Source organism: Girardinichthys multiradiatus, chromosome 6 (assembly GCF_021462225.1).
Source record: "Girardinichthys multiradiatus isolate DD_20200921_A chromosome 6, DD_fGirMul_XY1, whole genome shotgun sequence".
Lineage (NCBI taxonomy): Eukaryota > Metazoa > Chordata > Actinopteri > Cyprinodontiformes > Goodeidae > Girardinichthys > Girardinichthys multiradiatus.
In genome coordinates this window covers 42,483,567-42,506,245 of record NC_061799.1, presented here as the reverse complement: position 1 = coordinate 42,506,245, position 22,679 = coordinate 42,483,567, and the positions used below count along the sequence as shown (strand labels likewise).

Here is a 22,679-nt window from a genome sequence, read left to right as displayed (position 1 = left end):
GCAAGTGGCCACCTAAAGATTTAATTCACAGCAGCATTCAAATTTGATTAGCCTCTCCATGCAGGATCCTGTCACCAGAGTTTTATGTCCAGGTGCTCTCTGTTTGAAAAGGAGACAACAACCATAACGCAGCTTTAGGAGGAGAAGATTCACAGAAATCTTAGAACACAGCGTCTCAACTTCAGTTAAATTGATCCATTTGAGACCACAGTGTTCTGCAGGATTCTTGTAAATTGATTGTCCTCTGCAAGCAGTGATGCAGACTGATTCAAACCCTAAACTAATTTATCTTAACTGATGGATATCAGTCACATAATTAAGCTCTAGAAGGGAGGTTTTTGCCAAGAATTATGTTTTTTTCCTGTTTGGTTCAGTTTTAAATATTCTTTGTTCTGTTACATGCCATTTCATTCATTTCATTTTTGGTTCAGTTTGTCTGTTTTCTACCAAGCTGCTGAAAAATAATTTTTATCTTTAATAAAATCATTTTTCTCTTTCGTCTCGTCATCAGGCAGTGATTCTCAGCCTGACAACACCCAGGAGGGCTTAAGAGAGCACCTGAAGAAGACCCTGGAGTTCTGCCTGTCCCGGTGAGTCCAGCTCATAGAACCTTTCCTCCAGTTTCAGGGCTTAGTCGGAGGTGATGTTACTGCCGGTTCTTTACAGGTTCTGTAAGGGAATCTGTTTACCTGCAGCGCTGCAAACATGAGTTACACAAAACATTTCCAGCAGGATTTATTAACAGCTCTTAATGATAAAGTGTTGAAGAATGCAGTTCAGTGCATCGAGTCCCTTCCCCCTGCAGGATTCCCTCCTTCTGAGTGAGCATATGGAGACAGTGGAGGGCTCATTGCATCAAGTTGTTAACTTTGTTGCAACCCCCTCATACCGACCATGTACGTGGCAACAGTGGAAAGGCATAATCCCAATTCCTGCACAACCTGGATTAGAATAAGCGGCCAAGTGATGCGACCGACTAGGTGTCTGAGAAAGGAGTAAACAAAGAAGTTCAGGTCCAGGAGTACTTTCAGTCTTTCAGGAAAAGCACACAGAGGTATTAGGAGCTCTTTATGTGGCTTCATCTAGGATCTGAACCAATGAGCTTTGGGTACAGTCTGGTCAAAGTCACCAATGACTGAATCAGAAATAGTTTTTTGGCCTCTGTGGCTGAATGCTGCGCTTCGACCTACTTAACATTTGTGTCAGGTGATAAAAATGATGTTTTGACAAAGCTTTATGAGTTAGTTTACCTCAGGATGTCGTCGAGTGAAAACAGATTGCTGCTTGGAAACAAAACTATGATGACTCAGTGTGAAGCCATCATGTATAATTATTAACACTGTGGTCATTGTTCCTTCTTAAAAATTGTTTTTTCTCCACTCTCCACAAAATCTGATCACTGAAATGCTCTCCACTTTTACACTGAGCCACAAACAGAAGATTCTGGTAATAGCAGCCGCCTTTTTGGTCCACAGTGTTTTTTCCTTTCTTGTGAAACTCTGTGGGTTCGGGTCGCCAACACCACAACACGACGACATTCTTATCAACTTTCCACGTTGGTTAAACCTCTAGGGCCCACAGTGGTCTGTGTGACATTAAGGTTATCAGCTGTTTGGGTCCTCGAGGGACTACATCTGCTGGCAGCTGAAAATATGTGGCGGCTGACCGGCCAACGTGTGAACGCAAACAAACACAGAAAACAGGAATGGATCTGCTCTGCACAGGGTGTGTTACTGTTTACTTCCTCCCTGGTTGATTCAGAAACTCCACCCTGAAGCCTGCTGCTGATCATGATGATGTTAGCCAGTGTTGATCAAGACTGTTGTGCCAAATCTGATGAAAAATTCAGTATAGAAAACCCAGAATGTTCTTAGGAGTTGAAGGCACCATGATGGGGTACCGTGACAATTTGTATAAAAGCTGGTAGACTTAATGTCTGAATAAGAGCTAAATGATCCGTCTGGGCAAACTCTAAAACCAGTGAGCAGAAACAGAGCGAAGTAACAACCAGAAAGAGAGGCTCTTTTTATCTATACATTAAATGGATTTTCACTTTAAATTGTCTTTAAACCAGAAAACCTCTGATCAGGTAAACAAGGTTCAGAAAACACATTTAATAGTCAAACAGTTCATCTCAGGGAGGACAGGAACATTGTTGTGGATGTTTTAAATTATATCCAGCAGTTACAGATAATAAGAGTCTGACAGAAAATAAACACAAAGGCTAAAAGGTCTGAACAGGCCAGTGGCTATCTCCAACTGGTGGTACTGGAAGAAAGGCCGGTACACCCTGGGCTGGTCACTAGTCGATCACAGGGGAACTCAGAACAGTCCAACCTCACACACACGAACACACACACACACACACCTGAGGGCATCCCAAAAATACATCTTCATGTAGATCAGATCAAACAGAGTTGGTATTACAGACTCAGCGCTGGTCCCAAGTCAGTCGGACCAGCCTTCAGGCCCGGATAGAAGCAGTGATTCAGTGCAGAAACCGAGTCATGCAGTTCTTGTATGATCCTCTGCTGCATCAGCCCACATTCAGCCCCAAGATCAAGCAGATCCGTGCTGTTGTTCCTCAATGTTGGTCCCAAGCTTGTGTGTTTGGGGAAAGATTTAAACTCCTGACCGGCTAGGCGAGAACCTTCCACCAACACATTTTGTCCGTAGTAGGCTTGGTCCAGACGCAGGTCTCATTGTATACCACGGTTATAAAAAACTACGGCTTCAGAACTATGAAACGTTCCTGTCCTTCTGCTCTGCTTTAAACTCCCTTAAATACATTTCCAGAAAAGGTTCTGGAGTGAGTTCCTCAACCCTGGTCTGGTTTGGCACACTGCTCCACCTCGAGACTGGCAGCCAGCTCCTTATGGGCTGAATAACCGTTACTGTCAGGAATGCACGATATATCGGCATTAACATCGTTATCGGCTGATGTTGGGTATTTTTAACATATCTATCAGTTCCACAAGTAAAACTGGACCGAGAATTATTTCCACTTCGTTGCCGTTTGTGTTTCTGGAGGGACGGGGGTGCGCCATGTGTTATTTGTTTGGTCATTCCCTCCTGGAGCCGTGTCCTCAGACCTCCCTCTACCCGGGAAAACCCTCCAGCTCATTCTGGAGGATCACAGGGTGTGTCCAGGCCAGACGGGATATTTATCATCCCTCCAGCCACTTCTGGGTCTTCCCGGGAGTCTCCCAGAGATGGAGATGCTCAGGAGGCATCCTGACCCAATGCCTGAACCACCTCAGCTGGTTCCGGCAGCAGACATGAAACTTATCAGTCGTCAGTCGTGTGCTTCTGAAGTAAAACATTTGCGTCACTGATCTACATTTGTATCAAATTACATGTAAATCAGGCCGTTCCTTCTGGCTGCTCCACCTTCTTGGTCTTTATGCATCTTATGAGTTTGAAGCTGTTATGAAAGTATTTTCTGATTGAAGTTTACCATCATCAATGATTTATAAAAAAATCCCAGCATGCTGCTTTTACCAAAAACTACTTATTTATGTATTTATGTCTGCCCTGAATGAGACTGGACTCTGTTTAAGGGACCAGGCATCTGTTTGTCATTGTGTCTCTGTAGGCGTCAGGCATGGTCCGAATGAAAGGCCCGTTTCATAGTTTGAAACGCCTCTGCAGTGCTGGACACACCGCTGCAGCTTAAAAGTCAATTTCTCGCAAAGTTACATTGTTTTTCTCCTACATTTCCTCAATAGTTTCTGACATTAGATTAAAACATTTCATAGAAACCAGGTGTGCTCTGATTGGTTCTAATCCTGGGTAATGATTAATGCAGAAACTGAAACGGAGAATCTCAGCAGTTCAACGTTTTCCTTTCAGGAAACATCTTGATGCAAGAAAGCAGCCAAGCAAAGCAAGTGAAATAGGTGATGACTAAGAGATGCACATTGTTTACTCATACAGGCTTTTCTTTGGGCTGGACTGACTCGTAAAATCAAGTGGTCCCTCAGTGTCTAGAGATCTCCAGTTATTCTTTGGGCATCAGCTGCTTTGTCACTGATTTCTGTCCAGTCGATCTGACTGGGACGTCATATTGTGAGCTGGTTTGCTTTAAAATGTCCCTAACCACGTCTGCTTCCTCTTCATCTGTCAGGGAGAACCTGGCCAGTGACATGTACCTCATCTCCCAGATGGACAGCGACCAGTATGTGCCAATTGTGACGGTGGCCAACCTGGACCACGTCAAGAAGCTCAGCACTGATGTGGAGCTGATAGTGGACATTTTACGATGTGAGTAAAGCCCTGCTATCTCCCAGCATGCATCATTCCACCTCTATGTTTAACCACCAGTTTAAACCAAACTGTGTGACATCATTCAGCTGCAGGAAGTGGTTCAGACTGATTTCCTAGGACAGATTATTAAAGTGCGACCATTAGAGTCTTACCTGTGATTTAAACACAGGCTGAGTTTACAGCCTAAATTAAAGCTTTCTGCCTTGAAGGCCCGGCAAGCTCTTACATTTTAATTTGAAGGGTAGTGAAGGCTGTAAGCAAACCATTAGAAAGCTTAATGCATTAACATGGAAGCATTTAATGATAAACGTCAGAGAGATGTTGCTAGTTGAGAATAACTAGATGCTGGAGCTGAATTAAGTAATTATTCAGACTGAATCTAGAGCTGGTGCTGGCATTGCGGGCCAAAACCAGGTGAAAGTACTCAGGGGGCCATAATTAAAAATGTTCTATTCACATTAAAAACTTCTGCTCACCAATAAATTAAACATGCAATATTTAATGAAACAAACTAGTCTGATTTTTGTAGAACATAAATGAATCCGAAAAACTCTGAGACTTCAGCCTTAATAATTACTACGATAAAGGTGCCCATCTGCATCGGCGCCATCTGCTGGAGGGCCACAAATGTTCTGTTGTTGAGTTTCAGTCAGGAGCCTCAAAATGATTCGTTTTTGAGAATCCCACAGAAAGTACGAATGAAAACTGAAAAACGGGTCGTTGTCGGATCTTTCAGAGGGATATTGATCCAAACCCCGGCACCTGCTGGGTGATTTCAAAAACAGTTCAGGACTTGAATGTGTTACACTGACATAGGAAACCGGACTACCAGAGGAGAACCAGAACCCACATCTGCATAGGGAGAACATGCAAACTACACAGAATGGACCCGGGATTCAAACTAGAGACTTTCTTGCTACCAGTCCAAAACATGACGGGATGTACAACCAATGTTCTGCTGACTTTTTTATTGTTGAAGCTTCTCTGTGTGTGCCGTCCTGCAGCTTTACCGTTGGTCCAGGTGGACGAGAAGGGGGAGAAGGTGCGACCCAATCAGAACCGCTGCATTGTGATCCTCCGAGAGGTTCCAGAGAGCACACCTGTAGAGGTGTGTTCTGACTTCACTGATGAAACCAGTTCACTGTCATGAAGTACTGACCTCTGTGTTTCATTACTGGTCTTGTTCTGGTATTTATTCTAAGACGCCCAGAATAAAACCAGATCTAGATTATTTCTAGTTTCCTCTTCTTCTTCCAAAAGCTCCTTTATTTAACCCTTAAAAGAAAAGTCTCTCTGATGATGTAATGTTTGTCTCCATTATTTGTCTCTTCCCATTTGTTTATAACGCGTTTGTTTTCAAGCTTCTGGAACATGTTCTAGTTCTCCTCAGTGAATGATGTTCCTGATGTTGTTTTTCCAGGAGGTGGAAGCCCTTTTCAAAGGGAACAATTTACCCAAGTTTATCAACTGTGAATTTGCCTACAACGACAACTGGTTCATCACCTTTGAATCAGAAGCAGATGCACAGCAGGTAAAACGTCTTCTACATCTCTGAAACACCCCGCTTCATACATGTGGGGTTCCACTAAGCTTTGAAACGTGGGTGAAAGTTGGGGTTTTTATTGGATTATTTCCAGGCCTGAATATGTGTGGAAGAGGAAATATAGTATGGATAAATATATTTGTAATTCGCTTTGTCTGGATGATAAAGACCAGAACTTTTAAGAATCTGTTGCTCCAATCGGAGCACCTTTATGCTGGTTCTACATGAAAGATGCTCCTGGTGACCGTACCACCAGGTTTTCCTTCATCTTCTACATCAGCTTCTGACATTTTAGACACTTCCTAGAGCAGGTGATCATGGAGGTGAACCCTGTGCCCTTTATACCTCAGACTCTGAAATCCTTTGCTAAAAACCATCCATCCATCATATTTCCAAGGTTAAGCATTTAAACACTGACCTTTTATAGATCTTTGAGTGTGAAAATGAGGTAATTCTGACCTGAAAAGTGTGAAGAAAGGTTGTATTTTACAAGTGGACTGGTCCGAGTCGGGTCAACAGGAGTCCATCCATCTGATTCATGTTTTCATTTTTTTCTCCAAAGGCATATCAGTATCTTCGTGAAGAAGTGAAGACCTTCCAAGGGAAGCCAATTAAGGTAGTTAAGTGGACATTTAGAACCTATAGGCTGTTACTCATCACTGTTTTGTTACTAATTATTTTATGATTTTTATTGTGAAACTGGGACACAATCACTTCTGTGTTCAAACAAAGTGGATTTTTTTCTATTTAAATGATGCAGAGATATTCCTTCATATATATATATATATATATATATATATATAATAACAGGGATTATTTAACTTCTTTAAACTCTAGAACAGTGGAATTTAATAATCAAGTTGTTTACGGTTCTCACATCTGTATATTTATTCAGAGATAAAATCCCTCTTACAAAGCAGCAGCGGCTGACTGACTAATTAATACTTTTATTTAAATAACTAACATCTGCTTTAGATCTTCATAAAGCAGGTTTGCAGCAGAGTTAAACATTCATAATTAATAACCAGAGATGCTGTTTGGAGAAATCACTGCAGGTGAGAGAACTCGTTAATCACTCCTTCGTTTTCATGTGAACACACCGGTTCTGTCTGCTCTGTGTTTGGACCACAGTTGATCTGAAACTTTTTTTCAGTGATTCAGTGAAATCACCTCAAAATCCAGTTTATCTAGTCAAACTCAGTCCTTTAGGATAAAGTACAATTCAGGTACAATCAATCCAACTTAATTCCAAATCTTTACATTCAAATTAAATTAAATTCTAATAAAAATAAATCCACTTTTTCATGAATACCATATGGTTCTGGTGTGTAGGTCCATCGATCTCCTCTGAGTTTCTCTGTCTTGGTTAATCCTTTAATTTTCTCCTGCAGGCGAGGATAAAGGCTAAGGCAATCGCCATCAACACTTTCATGCCAAAGAACGGTTACCGGCCGGTGGAGGTGAACCCGTACGCTCAGCAGCGCTACACGTCCTACTACATCCCACCTGTTTACAGCCCGCAGCAGCAGTTCCCTTTGTACAGCCTCATCACGCCGCAGGCCTGGTCCACCACGCACGGCTTCATCGACCCGGGGCTGGTATGCTTTGCAACACACAGTTCAGTGCCTAAAGTGGCAGATTTCAGAGCAAAATAATTAGCAGGAAGAGCAGTTGGTGGACAAGACAGAGGTTTACATTTACGGGGCGCAGTAGATTCTGTACAGGGACCCAGATGTTGTTTTACTGGAGCAAACTGGAGGAAAATGACACAAAGAGAAACACATTTTTCTTCGATCTTTAGAAAAGTGCAGGAAGTTAGACAGAACCAATGGGCTGGGCTACTCAGTACCAAGCAACATGGTTATTTGTTGGTGAAAATCACACAGTTTAATACCTGCCTAATGCCAAGCGATGCAGGGGAAAATTACTCCAGATCTGACGTCTTTATGGTTTCAGTTGTTTTGAATGGTGTCAATTTGCCGCTCGTGTTCAGAGTTTCCTGAACCCAGAAGTAGGAAGCATCCAGTTCACTTCCTGTTCATGAAGCTGACGAGTGAATACATTTCCTAGGTCACGCCCTTTCACAACAACCAGTTCATCAATGGATTCACCACATCACACAGCTTCAAACCAGCATCGTCGCCGCTCGCAGTCAGACACTTCTCACCCAGGAACAGGTTGGTCTCACACTGGAGCTTCAGCCGGTTCTGGGAAACAAGTTTTAATTTTTTAGACATACGTACAATAATGTTACATCAATAATTTTTACTCCACGTCACACTGGACTTCATTTTTCCCCTCAGGAATCACAGTAAACCCCACCTGAGGCCGACGCTCCCCCCAGTGGACCGCAGCACCGGGCTCCTGGACAGCCCCGGCCTCTTTCCCAGCTTCCCCAGCGAGAGGCTCAACGGAGTACGCAGCAGCCCGCAGGCGCGGCTCCCCTCCAGTCAGCCCAGAACCAGGTTACCCTCCACAGCGGCCTTCCCTCGCAGAGACGCCGCGGGCACGGGCCGGGTGACCGAACCTTTAATTCCAGATTATTCCCTGGGAGTCAGCCGAGGAAGGTAAATCTGTCCTCTGATCGGAAACCAAACCTTTTTGCAGACCAGTGATGGGTGTATTCACTTATTTCCTAAACTAACAACAAGTTAAAAATGGTCTGAGTACCCAAAAACTTTTACCTGCAATGAATTAGATTCAAATCCTTTTTCAGTTCTTACACTTTGTAAAGAAAAATGTGTTTTATTGCATTTTTTCAGCTAGAACCAGAAAACTGTTCATTGCTGAGGTTTAGTACCTTCTAGCTGTAGGTCAGTGTTAGGTCAGATGTTTGGAAATTCAGATGTTCTCCTTCCTAAAGGAAACATTTTTTCTTCTTCTAGGAAAAAGAGGGATGAAAAGTTTACGGTAAGTACTCGTTGTCCTGTCATCGTTCAGAAATGTTCTTGTGTCACCATCGCTGTAGCTCCTAAGTCTGAGTTTTGTGCTGATTCTGTTTATCGCCGTGCAGAGAGCGACCCCTCAGTCGCCACCTCCCAAACCTCCGTCTCCAAGCTTCGAGCTCGGCCTCTCCAGCTTCCCTCCGCTTCCGGGAGCAGCCGGACAGCTCAAGACGGACGAGGCGTTCGAGAGCCGCCTGGGGAGCAGCGTGGTTGTTGAAACCACTAAGGAGCGGGTGAGACCTCTAGTCATGTTTTCTGTCCATTTCTTTTTGTTTTATTTAGTTTCTGTCGGTCCTTTTGATTTGGAGCGGTGTTCTGCAACAGGACCCAAAGTCTTGCATGTTTAAGATATGTCTTCTCTAGCTCGCCTCATTTAAATGTTGACTGCATTCCTTGGGGTTCCTATGCATGTAAAAAAAAAAAAAAAAAGTATGGAGTTTGATTTCAGGATTTTCCAGGTCTGGATAAGTATGGGAAACAGAAAATACGAGAATGGAAAAATATTTGTTTTTCAGACATTCAGCATCCCATTTGTTTTAACCTACCTACCCACCTTCTTACCTCTGTATCCTCGCTTCCTTACCTCTAACCTTTCGTTCTCCCAACGTTCATTTTGTCTTATTTTCCATCTTTGAATCCTTCATTTCTTTCCTCCTTCCTCTTTCTGGTATTTCCAGGATTTTTAAATCCTGCCAACTGTAGAAATATTTCCCACAAATTCTTGGTAAACTTTAGAATAGCTCTGGAAAGTCCAGCCTGGACAAATCTGGGGATTTACATGGAAGAAATGTAGGAAGTGCAATCACCTCCTCAGGAAGTCTTAAAGCTTATTATTGACCCATTTATGTAAATCAGATGTTGGGCAGCAGAGAAACGCTGTAAACATGCAGGACGGCGAGCCCTGAGGGCCTACGCTTAGAGACACTTTTTAAGGAACTGCTCCTCTAACTGGTTTATGTTTTTACAGAATGTAAATCCAGACTCCAGCAGCAGCAGTGATCTCCCTCCAGCGGGTCCCAAAGAGCCTCTCCAGTCCTCCGCCTCCCTGCTGCCTCCGAACATCCAGCCCTCACCCACAACCCCGACGGCTCCCTCAGCCTCAAAATCGACCCCAGCCCCCGGCACGACACACAGTCCCGTCCCTTCGGCCTCACTGTAAGGTGTTTCATAAAACCTCTGCTGTGAAGTTCAGGGAGAAGATGTCAGTCTTCTTCACCAGCTTCCTGTTGGCGTTCCTTTTTTCCAGGGAGGTGAAGGTGACTGAGGTGAAGCCGAAGGAGGCACAGCCATCTGTGGAGCGTGTTCCCGGCACTCTGTCCACTGCAAGCAAATCGGTGCAAGTCAACGGTGCTGCCACGGTCAGTGTTCAGCTCTGCTGTTTTTATCTCCTTCACATCAGTTTTATTTCACAGCTCAGTTTCTCATGTCCCAAAAACACAGATGTATAAAAGCAGATGTTTTGGATCTATTATTTAAACCTCTCTGAGCTCTTAAAGGTACATACATGTTCAACTTTAGAAGCTCGTAAAGCTCCTTACAGTTGGTGAAAATCTTATTGAAACCTTTTTCCTTCCTTTAAAAAACGATCCGACATGTTTTGTCCAGATGTGTGCAGAATATTTTCACAGCTGCGGATTTTTCCCGACAGGAGCTGAGGAAGCCCTCCTATGCTGAGATCTGCCAGCGAGCGAAGGATGCCCCCACATCACTGCATTCAGCCACCCCCAAGGAAGCCAAACCAAGCTGCGCTGCCCCTGCAGGCGAGGAGAAGAAGTGCACTGACACCTCTACCCCATCAGGGGAGCACAAGGCCCGAGAGACTTACCACCCCTCCTCCAAAGCCGGCCCTGCCTCGGTCACCCAGGGCAGACCCTTAAAGGAGGGTCGAAGGCCGGCCGGGCGGTGGGCCTCCCCACCCCCACACCCAGGGAAAACCTCCAGCAAAGATGCCCAACACACCCCACCCAAGTCCCCGCAGTAAGGCGGTTCCAGGCCCCTCTTCTTCCTCCACTACGCTCCACTTTCAAGTTTAAAAAACAGTAAATAAGTCGGGGCTACTCAACTTATATCCCAGTATCACCAGTCAGCAAACAAGCATAGAGGACGCCTTCTTTTCTGGATCAGGGGCTTGCAGATATAAAGCACTTTACTGTGCATGTAGAGCAATGTCCCTTCTTCTTCTTTTAGTTTATTTATTTGATTTTTCAAATCTTTGTTTTATTTAGTTTTACATCCCTCTTTCCTCTGCAGCTGTGCCTACGCGGCCGTTAAGGCGGCTCGGCCCAAACAGACTTAGTTCTGAACGAACTGCCGCGTGGGATAAAAATCGGTCTCCAGTGTGACGAAGCAGATGATGGGAATCAGAATTCACCTTGTTAGGTTTTCATTGTGACCCGTAGGCTTGTGGCATGTTGAGCGGCACCGTATCTGGATCTTAAATATGAGCCTATCCCGTCTAACATCCAAATCCCAGAACGTTTATTTTTCTATTTACACTAACGTTATTTGTTTTATTTTTGTTTCTCCTCAGCTCCATTTGATGATTTTGACTGTTGATGCAGTTACTGATAGTTACCACTGGGTGTCACCCTGGCTGCTTCTTCCTGCACAGATCTGCTTCCTGTTTTTTCTTTTCCCTGCTAATGAGGCCTGCTGGGCTGCAACGGCACCAAACTGTCTCTGATTGAAACGTTTCTTCAGGAAAAACACTGAATCATCTGTTGGGAAGTGTCTGGAAGTGTTTTCCTGTTTGTTACACTTGGTCTAATTAGCAGAGATGTACTGTAAACGGAAGTGAGATGCAGTGATGCGGTTTAAAAATCCATCATCAAATCCAGCTGGTTTCAGTCCGAGATGTCGGAAAACACTGGGAAAACTTCACGACGCCATTAGTTATCATTCGGACGCTCTGGAAAAATGGCAGTTTTCCAGGTGTTTGCACTTAATTGGAATATCTGCTGAAATCAGGGAGAAAAAACAAGATTGGGCGCACCGGCACTGATTCCAAGCATTTCTCCCAGATCACGGTGCTAGACGTGGATTCCTGGAGCCAGTTACTGCGACTTGTTTATTACTGGTTTACATCCACAGATCTACAACACAAGGAGAACCGGAGGGAATTTGGTCTCCATAGTTTTGCAGGAGGGATTTTCAAGCCTTTTCTTGTTGTTTTGATGACTTCTTACGGAAAATGATTAGTTGTTCTTGTTGAAGCAGTTGGTGCTGGTGAGGCTGCAGTGTTTAGAGTCTGGATTTCTCCTCGTGCAGAACTGCGTTTGTAGCTGAAGAATCCAGGAAGTGCAAAATCTGGAATAAACCTGGAATAGTTTTATGAAAGTGGAAGAGATGTAGGTGAATGAACAGATTTGTGTGTGTTTACATGTTAAAGAGGCACAGGCAAGTTGGTTTGGAGCAGGAAAGTCTGGAATATTCCCCTCCTGGATAGAAATAATTGAAACTCCTTCTCCTTCCTTCGCATTGAGTCTTCTCTAGTGTTTGGTTGTGGCATTCGGATCTGTTTCTCCTGGTTTTTCTGCACTCTTGGATTCGCTCTAACTGGGATAACTCATCCAAAGAATTGGAAACACAGCCTTTTCCCAGCCTCTTCGCTCCAGGTTTTTGCTGATTAATTTTCGCAGACCGGAGATGAAATCAAAGCACAGAGTTCAAGGGATTTTTCCACCTGGACAAATAGCAGTTGTCGAATGTCAGAACGAAGTGTTGAAAATCCACGATCAGAGTGGGAATTTTGGGGATATTTGGTCGGTAGATCTGTTTACTGTAGCAGCCACTCTGGCAAAAAGTCAAATAGTTTAGAGAAATTAAGTTTTTTTTAGGGGAAATGGGACGTTCCCTTTCTGCTCATCAGTTGTGCTCAGGTTGATCGTTTAAAATAAAAACCACTTTGAAAACCGTCACAACGTCTCTATCACGTCTTCCTGCAACAAAAATCCCACTAAAGGAAAACAGGAGCCTGTTTGGAAAAGGGAAAACCTTTTTTTTTGTGCTGCTTTTCATTAGAATTTAAAAAATTTAAAATAATTCGTTTTTGTTCTGAAGGACAGAGATTGCGATGCACTCGGATGGATTGATTTTCTTTTCTTATTGGTGAAAAATGATAAAAGTTTCCATATCAACTTATTTATAAAGCAGTGCTGTTTTTTTTTTTGGTTTTTTTTAAGTGAGAAGATTAGGGGGAAAAATCCATGTTAAAGTCTCTGTACTCATAAAATGTAAAACAAAATCCATCCAGTGTTTGAAAAACTTGAATTTTATTTAAACTTGAAAAATAACTTTGCCTTAACTTTTCTACAAGATGAGCATCAGACCCCCCCCCCCCCCCCCCCCCCCCCCCCCCCCACCGGATGCTAACGAGCTTAACGAAGCGAAGCCGTGGAAAATATTTTTGGGTAAAGTCTTACTTTGGAGAGAAAATCTGGCAGCGTTTACTTTTCCTTTCCCTGATTTTGTTTCAGTAAAATTTGTATGAAAGGAAAAACATCTTTTAGTTTTTTGGGGGAAACCTTAGAAACCTTGTAGATGCAACTAGTCCAAACTGTATTACAAACGTGCACTTTGAAGTATGTGCTTTGCTTGTACAGTTGTAAATACTCAGAAAACTATAAGAGGTACCTTAAAATGATTATAAAAATATATTGATCCTTGTTAACTATAATGTCGCTGGATGTAGGATATAAAAAACAAAAGTGTTGTTGTGCTTTTGGAAAATAATTTTTTAAAAATAATTAGTTTGCAGAGTTTGGTTTCTGCTGAAATGTTTTGTTTGTTTTTGTTGGCATTCCATCTTTGTTTTCGGCTGTGACCCCGCCCTCCTCCTCTTCCTCACTGAGCATACAGTGGAGAAAAGACTCTGTGGTACCGACGAGCATCCTCTTTACAAGCCCAGCTTCTCTTTCTCTGCAGATTTCCAGAATACAGAAGCACTACATATTTATTTTTCTACTACAGCAAAATCCCTCTGCTCCAACATCAAGATAATTAGATGAACAGAAAACAGCATTATGAGGTGAGGTGCGTCTGAACACTAAGACTCCCGGGTGTAAACAAATAGCATTTTCTGTTCGTAGCAGAACAATAATAAACCGAAGGCTGGAATCACGTTTAATGTTTCACTCGGAAAGAGCTGAACGTTTTCCATTCATGCTGGAAATTAGACGAGTTTCAGATGATTCGTTTTCAGACACAAAGATGGAACAATTTTTCTCTTTTAAAGACCATAAAGTTGATCCGACATAAATGTAGTTTGGATTAAAACTAAAATGTTAGCAGCCTTGATTAATGTGGATCTGTTGGAGTTCTTTGTTTCGGTCCTGAACTAGACCAGGGAACCCCGACGGTTCTGAGTCGGTCCCCGGGAAGCCGCCAGTTCCCCAGTAAGGCAGGAAATCTGAAGCTGGTGGAAGAGAAGCTTGTCTGGAGGTCGGGTTTAACGCTGAATTATTCCCGACTCATCCTGACCCTGGGCTGCAAAGAGCAATGCTCCAAGGACATGTCTCCTAATGCACATTTTCACCCCATCCTGTTTGTGCAGCAGGGGGCGCTACAGGTGGGAAATTATCCAAAAGCCTCTAGAGTTGGGTTAGAAATCTTTGGGTCTATTTGCTGAAGAATAAAATGTTTCCCACCTGTTTGTGTGAGACGAGATGTTAATCAGTCAAAAACTTCAACTTTCTTTTGACGTTCTTCATGATAAATGTACAAATGATTCATTTTCAGGCTTTGAGGCTCAACTGGAATCACTGATGGATGTTTTTCTGTTGTTTTTGGCACATTTCTGTTGCTAACCATTCAGACTTGGTTGAAGAAACCCAATACCAGTGCCATCACACAGCCTGATGTCTGTGTCCTGACTGAGCTTCATCACCAAGAACATCTGAAACATCTCATTATTCCCTCACCTGATGATTATGTTGCTGAGCTGAGGACGTCTCTGACTGCAGGCAGAGCAGAGTCTCTGGGCTGTGAATGTTTGGAGACTAAAACTGACGAGAATCTCTGGACCTCAGCCTGGATGGAAGTGGGCTTTAAATGTTTGCTTCATATCAGCCCGTCACCTCCTCCTCCCCCGCCCTGTTCTCACGGTGCCATTGTTTGTTTGGGTTTTTCTCTCTGGTTGCATATCTCGTCAGAGAAGTTGACTTTATCAAAGACGCGACGACGAGTGCACAACGTCGGACTGGAAACTCGGACTCGTTTATCAGCTCACTGTGGTCTAACTCATTAACACACTTCCTGAGCTAACAGCTGTGGACAATCGCAGAGTCCCTGCCGTGTCGGGTTTGGGACACGAGACTTTTAACTCAAGCGGGATGGAGGTCGCGGTAAAGAGGGCTTCTTTTGGTTCTGTTTTTATTTTCTGGTTTTTTTTTTTTCTTCCATTGAGACTGGAATCAAGCGTACACGTCGGCTCTAGATAATTTAAGTTACTCTTGTGTCATGATGTAAAACTGTCTAATTTGGAGAAAAAAATGTAGCTTACTGAAAAATAAAGATTTAGACACTGTTGATGAGCCAAAGTTGTCTTCTTCTGTCTGGTGTTTGTTCTTCCAGTCCGCTCTCTGCAGGACTTTATCCTCTAACTGGTTTTCTTAACAGAAATGTTTTATGGCTTTAAAAACATTTGAACCTCCATAACTTTTAATGGCGTCATACAGAAACAGGTCTTTTGATCTGGAGGTGATGCTTCTTCATGCTGGAAAATCCACAACCTTGGAGAGGTTTTTTATACGCTTCAGCTTTGGTTTCATCGAGGATTTCTCTGATAGACCGACGGCAAGCAGTGAACTAATGTGACGTGGAAGGAACAGCCTCTGGATTTCCAATATTTTACTATAATAAATCAGAAAATTGTGGCATGCATATGTGTTCAACGCCCCTGGATCAATACTTTGTAGATCCACCTTTGACTGCAGTTACTCCTGCAGGTTTTTTGGTGTCTCCACCAGCTTTGTCCATCTAGAGACTCCAATTTGCTCCTATTCTCAGGCTCATTCACATTAGACAGAGGATGTGAACAGCAATGATTGAGTCTTGGACTAAGAATGGCCTAGTCCAAGTCTAACATAAAAATGCCTGATCTAAACCAATCTATTGTGGCTGTATATTTTGGATTATAGTCCTGCTGGGACTCTGAGCCTCTTCTTCTACATGTTTGATGTGTCTCCTACTGTCGGCTGTATGGTTATGGTTGTCCTTCTGGAAGGTGGACCTCTGCCCCACTCTCAGGACTGTTGCAGTTTCTAGCAGGTGTTCGTACAGAATTGCCCTGAAAGAGCAAACTGTTGTGTTCAGGGTGTTAATTTCATTACATGTAGTATTGTAGGAGTTTGGTCTCATCTAACCAGAGCATCTTCTTCTTCAGGTTTGCTCGCCACCCTCCCTTTCAGAGCAGATTTCAGGAGTGCGTCACCAGTAGCTGTCCTGCCAAAAGATTCTCCCACCTGAGCTGAGAGTCCCTGCAGCTCCTCCAGAGTTACTGCTTGGCCTAACACAGGAACACATGATTTCAGGGTATCGGCCTATTCCTAGAGATATTTGATCTGAGTTTGTTCGGAGATTAAAAAAAATGAGCAAAAAATGTCAATATCTTAAACTATTTTTGCCCAGAATGATCTGCTTGAAAAGTTAAAAATAAATGGTGAATATCGAGCAGTTTACGGAGTTTCAGGAATTTCAGCGAGTAAAGGATCAAGAGAAGAATCTGAAGCCTGTCTCTGGTGATCTCTGATCCGTTAGAACGCCTATAAGAGCTCAGAGAACCAAGGCCCATCATTCTCTGCAAGGAGAGAACAATCTCTGTTCTTGATGCTTGTTCTTGCTAGCTTTCTTATATTGTGGTGTGCTGCAATGCTGAAGACCTTTGGAGACTTCTGACCAGAAACAACGTTCTTGTTCTTGCAGGTAGAAGATCCTGCAAGATCTTCCTGTTCTTGTGGTGGATGATGTCCTTTAGAAGCTTTAGTCAGTGCGCCAGGGCTTGAGAATGGCAAAAGCTTTACTTTCCTAAATTTAACCGAAATGCTGGAATGAATCTACACACAGCGGCCACTTTATTACTTAGAACCTGAAGTTTTACCAAACCTTAAAGGTGGTCGGTTGAGTGAGATCTGGTGACTATGGAGATCACGTTGAAGAAACCAGTCTCAGATGATTTGAGCTTTGTGGCACGGTGCATCATCCTGCTGGCAGTAGACATCAGAGGATGGGTACACTCTGGTTATAGAGGGATGGACATGGTCAGCATCAACACTCGGGTAGGCTGTGGTGGTTAAATGATGCTCAGCTGGTATTAAGGGCCTCAGAGTGCCAGGAACAATTCCTTACATTACACCGCCACCAACCAGAACCATTGATAGAATGGATCCATATTCTCATGCTTATGGCAAATCCCGAGCTGACCCGCCTGTTATGGTGAGTCTGTGTGGATTGTGATGTTTTCCTTACTGTTAGGAGGAGTCACCTGGCATGGTCTAGCCCATTTGCCTCAAGGTTCCACATGTTGCACCTTCAGAGATGTTCTTCTGCACACATTAGTTGTCATCAGTGACCTCTGACATCAACAGCTGCTGCCCTCTGGGTATTTTTTCATTTCCAAGTCATTTTCTGTAAACCTGAGATGGTTGTGTGTGAAAATCCCAGCAGATCAGCAGTTTCTGAAAAACAGACCAGCTCATCTGGTACCAAAACGATCCAATGTTTAAAGTATGTTAAATAGTCTCTTTCCCTCATTCTGATGCTCAGTTTGAACTTCAGCAAACTGCCTCACCACATCTGGATGTCTAAATACATTTAGGTTCTTGCTGCCATTTGATTGGCTGATTATGTTAATAAGCGATTAAATAGGTGCACCTAATAAAGTGGCCAGTGAGTCCATGTCTGATGCCAATAAATATAAATTTGTGACAAAATATAAAGATTTAGTTTTTATTAATGTCCAGTATAATAAAAAATATTAATTCTGAACCAGAATCTTTGTAAATGTCTTCAGACAGCCCCAGATTTTGGTTCCAGTTAACAGACGCAGTTTGAGTCGTCTCTGAACAAACTACTTAACAAAAGAAGTATAGATTTTAAATTACAATACACAGTTTAACATGAGAAAAGTATCACTTTATAGTGTTTAAGGCTGATGTGTAATTTATTTAAAGAAGGGAACAATTTTAATACAACGTTGTAACCCGAGTGTCCACCAGGTGGCAGCAAACTCTCAGGCCTTTTTTTTTATCACCACTTTGCATTCAAATGATGATTAAAAAACTCGTGCATGATTACGTAGGATATAATTTAGGTCCGGATCATTTTATCTCTTCTTCATATTCAATTTGCAGTTCAAAAACTAGGCGGAAACTTGTTTTAGGTCTTTTTTTTTATCAAATGTTTTTTTCAATGGAGTTTGGCGGTGGGAGTTGACATGTTCTTTTTATTGTCTCGGGTCTATTTTATGAGTGTTTTAATATATGTTGTATGTCTTGCTTTTATCTCTTTTATTTCTTATTTTTTTGCAAAGCCCTTTGGGCAAACTAGCTGTTTTTTAAAATGTATTTTATAAATAAATTGGATTTGTATTTTGGATTTTCTATGCGCTCAATAATTGGTTGGGGCTCCATTTGCATGAATTACTGTATCAATGCGGCGTGGCATGGAGGTGATCAGCTTGTGGTTCTGCTGAGGTGTGATGAAAGCCCAGGTGGCTTTGATGGCGGCTGTCGGGTCATCTTCCTCATTGGGTCTGGTGTCTCTCATCATCCTCTTGACGACGCTTCATGGAGTCTTTATGGAGGTTCCGGTTCTGGGAAGTTTGATGGCCCATCAGGCACTGTAACTCCATGGTCACTGAACCAGCTTTTGGCACTTTAGGCGGTGTGGGCCGGTACCAAGTCCCGCCGAAAAATTTTAATCAGAATCTCCATCAAGCTTGTCAGCAGAAGAAAGCATGAAGTGCTCTAAAATTTCCTGGTAAATTATAGATAAATAAGAATTGAGTAGTCAGAAATGTTAATTATGTCCATTCATCTGTGTCCTTTATACTTTTTAATGTGGTCCGATCTACAGATGTACGATTCAGGTGGGTTTTGAGGTTTTAGGTAGTGTGAATATTATTTCATTAAGAATAATAAGGAATATAAAAAAAATGTGCATGAAAAATCTGCATATAAGTTGATGAAAGCTCTAAACACAGTTTGAAGCTGTGATCAAATAAAAAGCCTAAATCTGGCGCCCCCTGGTGGTTTATCGGTTTATCATCGGCTGTTTGTCTTCCACATAATTTTCCTTTGAGACATTAACACACAGTAACCCAGTTCTCCCCTTAAACTGATGAAACAAATATAGAAGATCTATTTCAGTTTAGGCGCTCTGGTCCTCTAAATTCTACCTGCGAGTAAAACAAAGTTAGGAAAAACTAACAAGATAAAAATGAAAGAATTCCGTTTCAAAGTAAAAGCACATGAAGGGTATTTAATATTATTTATTATAATAATTCTAATTTTAGCCAGTGCATAGTTTAAAGCAAAGTTTCCACCATTTTATCATTCATTTTGGACATTGTATCAAGAAGACCATTGCGGTGAGTCAGGACCTCTTAACCATAAAAACATTTGTTTTCATCTTAAAATCTAAGTAACCACCATGTTGTAACAACTAAAAAACATTGTTACATTTATTATAGTTTACATTTGTTTGTATTTATTTTATTAAATACTTATAAACACGGATGATATATTTTTACAAATTGGTTTGCTAATAGCTGATTAAATAATTAATTGCTTATTTTTAATTTTTGTTAATTTTGTAATGTGTTATCCATCTGGTGAACATTCAACAATGAAATGCATTTTTTTATTTTAGTTTTTATTTTCTATCTGAAAAGGCTGGGCCCAGACATGTCTGGAGACATGTTTACTCTATACATATAAAAATAAAAGGTATGATATAATAATGTTAATGGATGCTTTAATCTTTTTAAGCCTAGTAATAAAATCCTCATCGTTATGTAAATGAATTTGCTACTTGAGTAAGTGAAATTCAGGCTTTATCAGAGGTGTTACAGGTGTCAGCATCCTCTCTTATTTTGAAAAACGTCTAACCGGAAGTATCTCCATCAGGTCTGCTCTAACTTGACGCTTGTTTTGCGGAGTCTCCGCTGCCGCACACGGAGCCACACGCTGATCACAGACTTTGGATTTTTTTTCTGGGGAGTTTTTCGGAGGAAAATCCTGGCGGGACAAAACAAGCAGTAAAGAGCCGGAAAACAGAGATTAAAGTCGGCTTGTGTGGGAGGAATGGCGGACCGGGACCCGGTGCCGCTTCCTGCGGAGGTTCGGGCCAAACTGGCCGAGCTGGAGCTGGAGTTATCGGAGGGTAAGTCCTGGGGGTATCCCTGCTGAGCTTGGTTCTGGTTCTGTTGCTGCTGTTTGGAGGATGTTTGGGTCGCTGTTCTGAGGGGATGTCAGCTCCGAGCTTTTGTGCGACGGTTTGGAAAGTGCAGAACTGCAAGTGTGACAAGTTGAAGTCCACCTTGATGAATGCACACATGGTGCTGATTGGTGGAGGAGGTGGAGATGTGGATGCAGAGGATGTGGTGGTGAAGGTGTTGTTTGATTGCATTTGCATGATTGAAAATGAGATTTAGAGACCCGGAACCACCTGAAAGCAGGTATTGAGGAATGTTTTTCAAATATAAGATAAAATTCCAGCTGTGTAATTAATGCTTTCTGCATGTTGGGCGTCCAGACTAGAAACATTCAGCTGGTAATGATCTAAAAAATCCAACCCTGGACATATAAGGAGAAGTTTCCAGACCTAAAAGTGACATCTTGCAACCATTTCAGACCAGTCAGGGGTTTAAAACTCCAATATTTACCATTTCAGACCAGTCAGGGGTTTAAATCTCCAATATTTTCATGTTGCATGAAAAAAAAAAGCTCAATCCAAAACAAAACCCGGTTTTCCTTTAGTCTTAAATGAGTTCAGGTGTTCCAGACTTTACTTCCAGGTACATTTTCCATGCTGTGGACCCACCTGCTGTACAGTTTACTTACTTTTACTGATCTATTGGTTCGATGCATTTGCAGTTTTCACACACACAACCTGCAGCCAGGCGTTATTCCATGAGGAGGAATGGGATGTATGATATCCATTATATCCCTTTTTTATTATTATCACCACAGTTCGCAGACTTGGGTTGGTTTGCAAGATCCAGGGATGCAGCTTTTGTATTGATTTTCTCATTAGCTCTCCCCCTCCCTCCTGCTTTTATTTCTCCCAGATTTATATGTCACGCTGCTGCAGACTCTCCCAGTATCTCAGTGTCATATTTCAGCTGTGCTTTCCCTCCTTGCTTCTCATGGAGTCTGGAGGATCCGCGGGGCTGAGCCTTGTAAGGAGAAAACCAGAGGAAGCATTTTTTTTAAACAGCTGAGTGTAAATCCTCTCACTGCTCTGCTTTCAGGGGATGAGAGAAGATGCAGAGGAGGAGTGGGGAGAAAAGGTGACACACTTTCATGTGAAATTTCTTGTTATGTAAACAAGAGAAACGGGGTCAGATGCCCCGTTGCATTATTTACATGCTTAGCTGACGCTGTAAATGCACAGCGAATGCAAAGCTCCCCCGTCATCTCTCAGACTTTGACCCAATTTTGTGATTTTCATGTACCAACCCCCTCTGGAGCCCCTCGTCACAGGAGAGCAGGAGGGGGTGTCGGCTTGGATTCCTGCAGAGCCTTAGAGGGATATAAGGAGCCCTTGAGCAAGGCATTACAGCCTGCAGTTTCCAAGCTCCCCATTCTCACAGTGCAGCCGGCTCCTTTGAGGTTGCCACAGTTGGATCACCTGAAACAATTCGTTTCGCTGAGTTCGTTCGTTCGTCGTCTTCCGCTTATCCAGGACCGGGTCGCGGGGGCAGCAGACTCAGGAGAGACGCCCAGACATCCCTCTCTCCAGACACCTCCTCCAGCTCCTCCAGGGGGAGCCCAAGACGTTCCCAGGCCAGCCGAGAGACATAGTCCCTCCAGCGTGTCCTGGGCCGTCCCCTGGGCCTCCTCCCAGTGGGACGTGCCTGGAACACCTCCCGAGGAAGGCGTCCAGGAGGCATCCGGTATAGATGCCCGAGCCACCTCAACTGGCTCCTCTCAATGTGGAGGAGCAGCGGCTCTACTCCGAGCTCCTCCCGGATGGCCGAGCTCCTCACCCTATCTCTAAGGGAGTGCCCGGCCACCCTACGGAGGAAGCTCATTTCAGCCGCTTGTATCCGTGATCTCGTTCTTTCGGTCATGACCCAAAGTTCATGGCCATAGGTGAGGGTAGGAACGTAGACCGACTGGTAAATCGAGAGCTTTGCTTTTCGGCTCAGCTCTCTCTTCACCACAATGGACCGGCACAGCGCCCCCATTACTGTGGCAGCTGCACCGATCCGTCTGTCGATCTCCTGCTCCATTCTTCCCTCACTCGTGAACAAGACCCCGAGATACTTAAACTCCTCCACTTGAGGCAGGAACTCCCCTCCAACCTGAAGAGGACAAGCCACCCTTTTCCGGTCGAGAACCATGGCCTCGGACTTGGAGGAGCTGATCCTCATCCCAGCCGCTTCACACTCGGCTGCGAACCGCCACAGCGCATGCTGTAGGTCTTGGCTAGAGGGGGCCAGCAGGACCACGTCATCCGCAAAAAGAAGAGACGAAATCCACTGGTCCCCAAACCAGACCCCCTCCGGCCCTTGGCTGCGTCTAGAAATCCTGTCCATAAAAGTTATGAACAGGACCGGCGACAAAGGGCAGCCCTGCCGGAGTCCAACATGCACTGGGAACAGGTCCGACTTAGTGCCAGCAATGCGGACCAAACTCCTGCTCCGCTTGTACAGGGACCGGATGGCCCCTAATAAAGGGCCCCCGATTCCATACTCCTGGAGC

At 43.4% G+C, this 22,679-nt stretch overlaps 2 protein-coding genes across 8 annotated transcripts in view; both read left to right on the top strand.

Annotated features, from left to right (window-relative positions):
* The window catches only part of larp4b (La ribonucleoprotein 4B), a 43,756-nt gene extending 30,647 nt beyond the window's left edge, over positions 1-13,109 (top strand). Inside the window, exons 5-17 of one of the 2 annotated variants that reach the window (XM_047368262.1) lie at positions 512-590; positions 4,127-4,263; positions 5,271-5,374; positions 5,687-5,797; positions 6,372-6,425; positions 7,201-7,407; positions 7,880-7,986; positions 8,113-8,376; positions 8,695-8,719; positions 8,823-8,987; positions 9,722-9,909; positions 10,001-10,112; positions 10,403-13,109. In XM_047368262.1, the coding sequence (XP_047224218.1) occupies positions 512-590; positions 4,127-4,263; positions 5,271-5,374; positions 5,687-5,797; positions 6,372-6,425; positions 7,201-7,407; positions 7,880-7,986; positions 8,113-8,376; positions 8,695-8,719; positions 8,823-8,987; positions 9,722-9,909; positions 10,001-10,112; positions 10,403-10,735 (1,886 nt within the window). In that variant the 3' untranslated portion in view covers positions 10,736-13,109. The remainder of the gene's footprint in view (positions 1-511; positions 591-4,126; positions 4,264-5,270; positions 5,375-5,686; positions 5,798-6,371; positions 6,426-7,200; positions 7,408-7,879; positions 7,987-8,112; positions 8,377-8,694; positions 8,720-8,822; positions 8,988-9,721; positions 9,910-10,000; positions 10,113-10,402) is intronic. The other variant, XM_047368263.1, reaches the window with a different exon arrangement.
* Positions 13,110-19,847: 6,738 nt separating this feature from the next.
* The window catches only part of LOC124869456 (disco-interacting protein 2 homolog C), a 200,956-nt gene continuing 198,124 nt past the window's right edge, over positions 19,848-22,679 (top strand). For 2 of the 6 annotated variants that reach the window (XM_047367316.1, XM_047367308.1), the window contains exon 1: positions 19,849-20,133. In XM_047367316.1, the coding sequence (XP_047223272.1) occupies positions 20,055-20,133 (79 nt within the window). In that variant the 5' untranslated portion in view covers positions 19,849-20,054. Of the gene's footprint in view, positions 20,134-22,679 lie in introns of all 6 variants that reach the window. The other 4 variants (XM_047367314.1, XM_047367313.1, XM_047367309.1 and 1 more) reach the window with 3 other exon arrangements.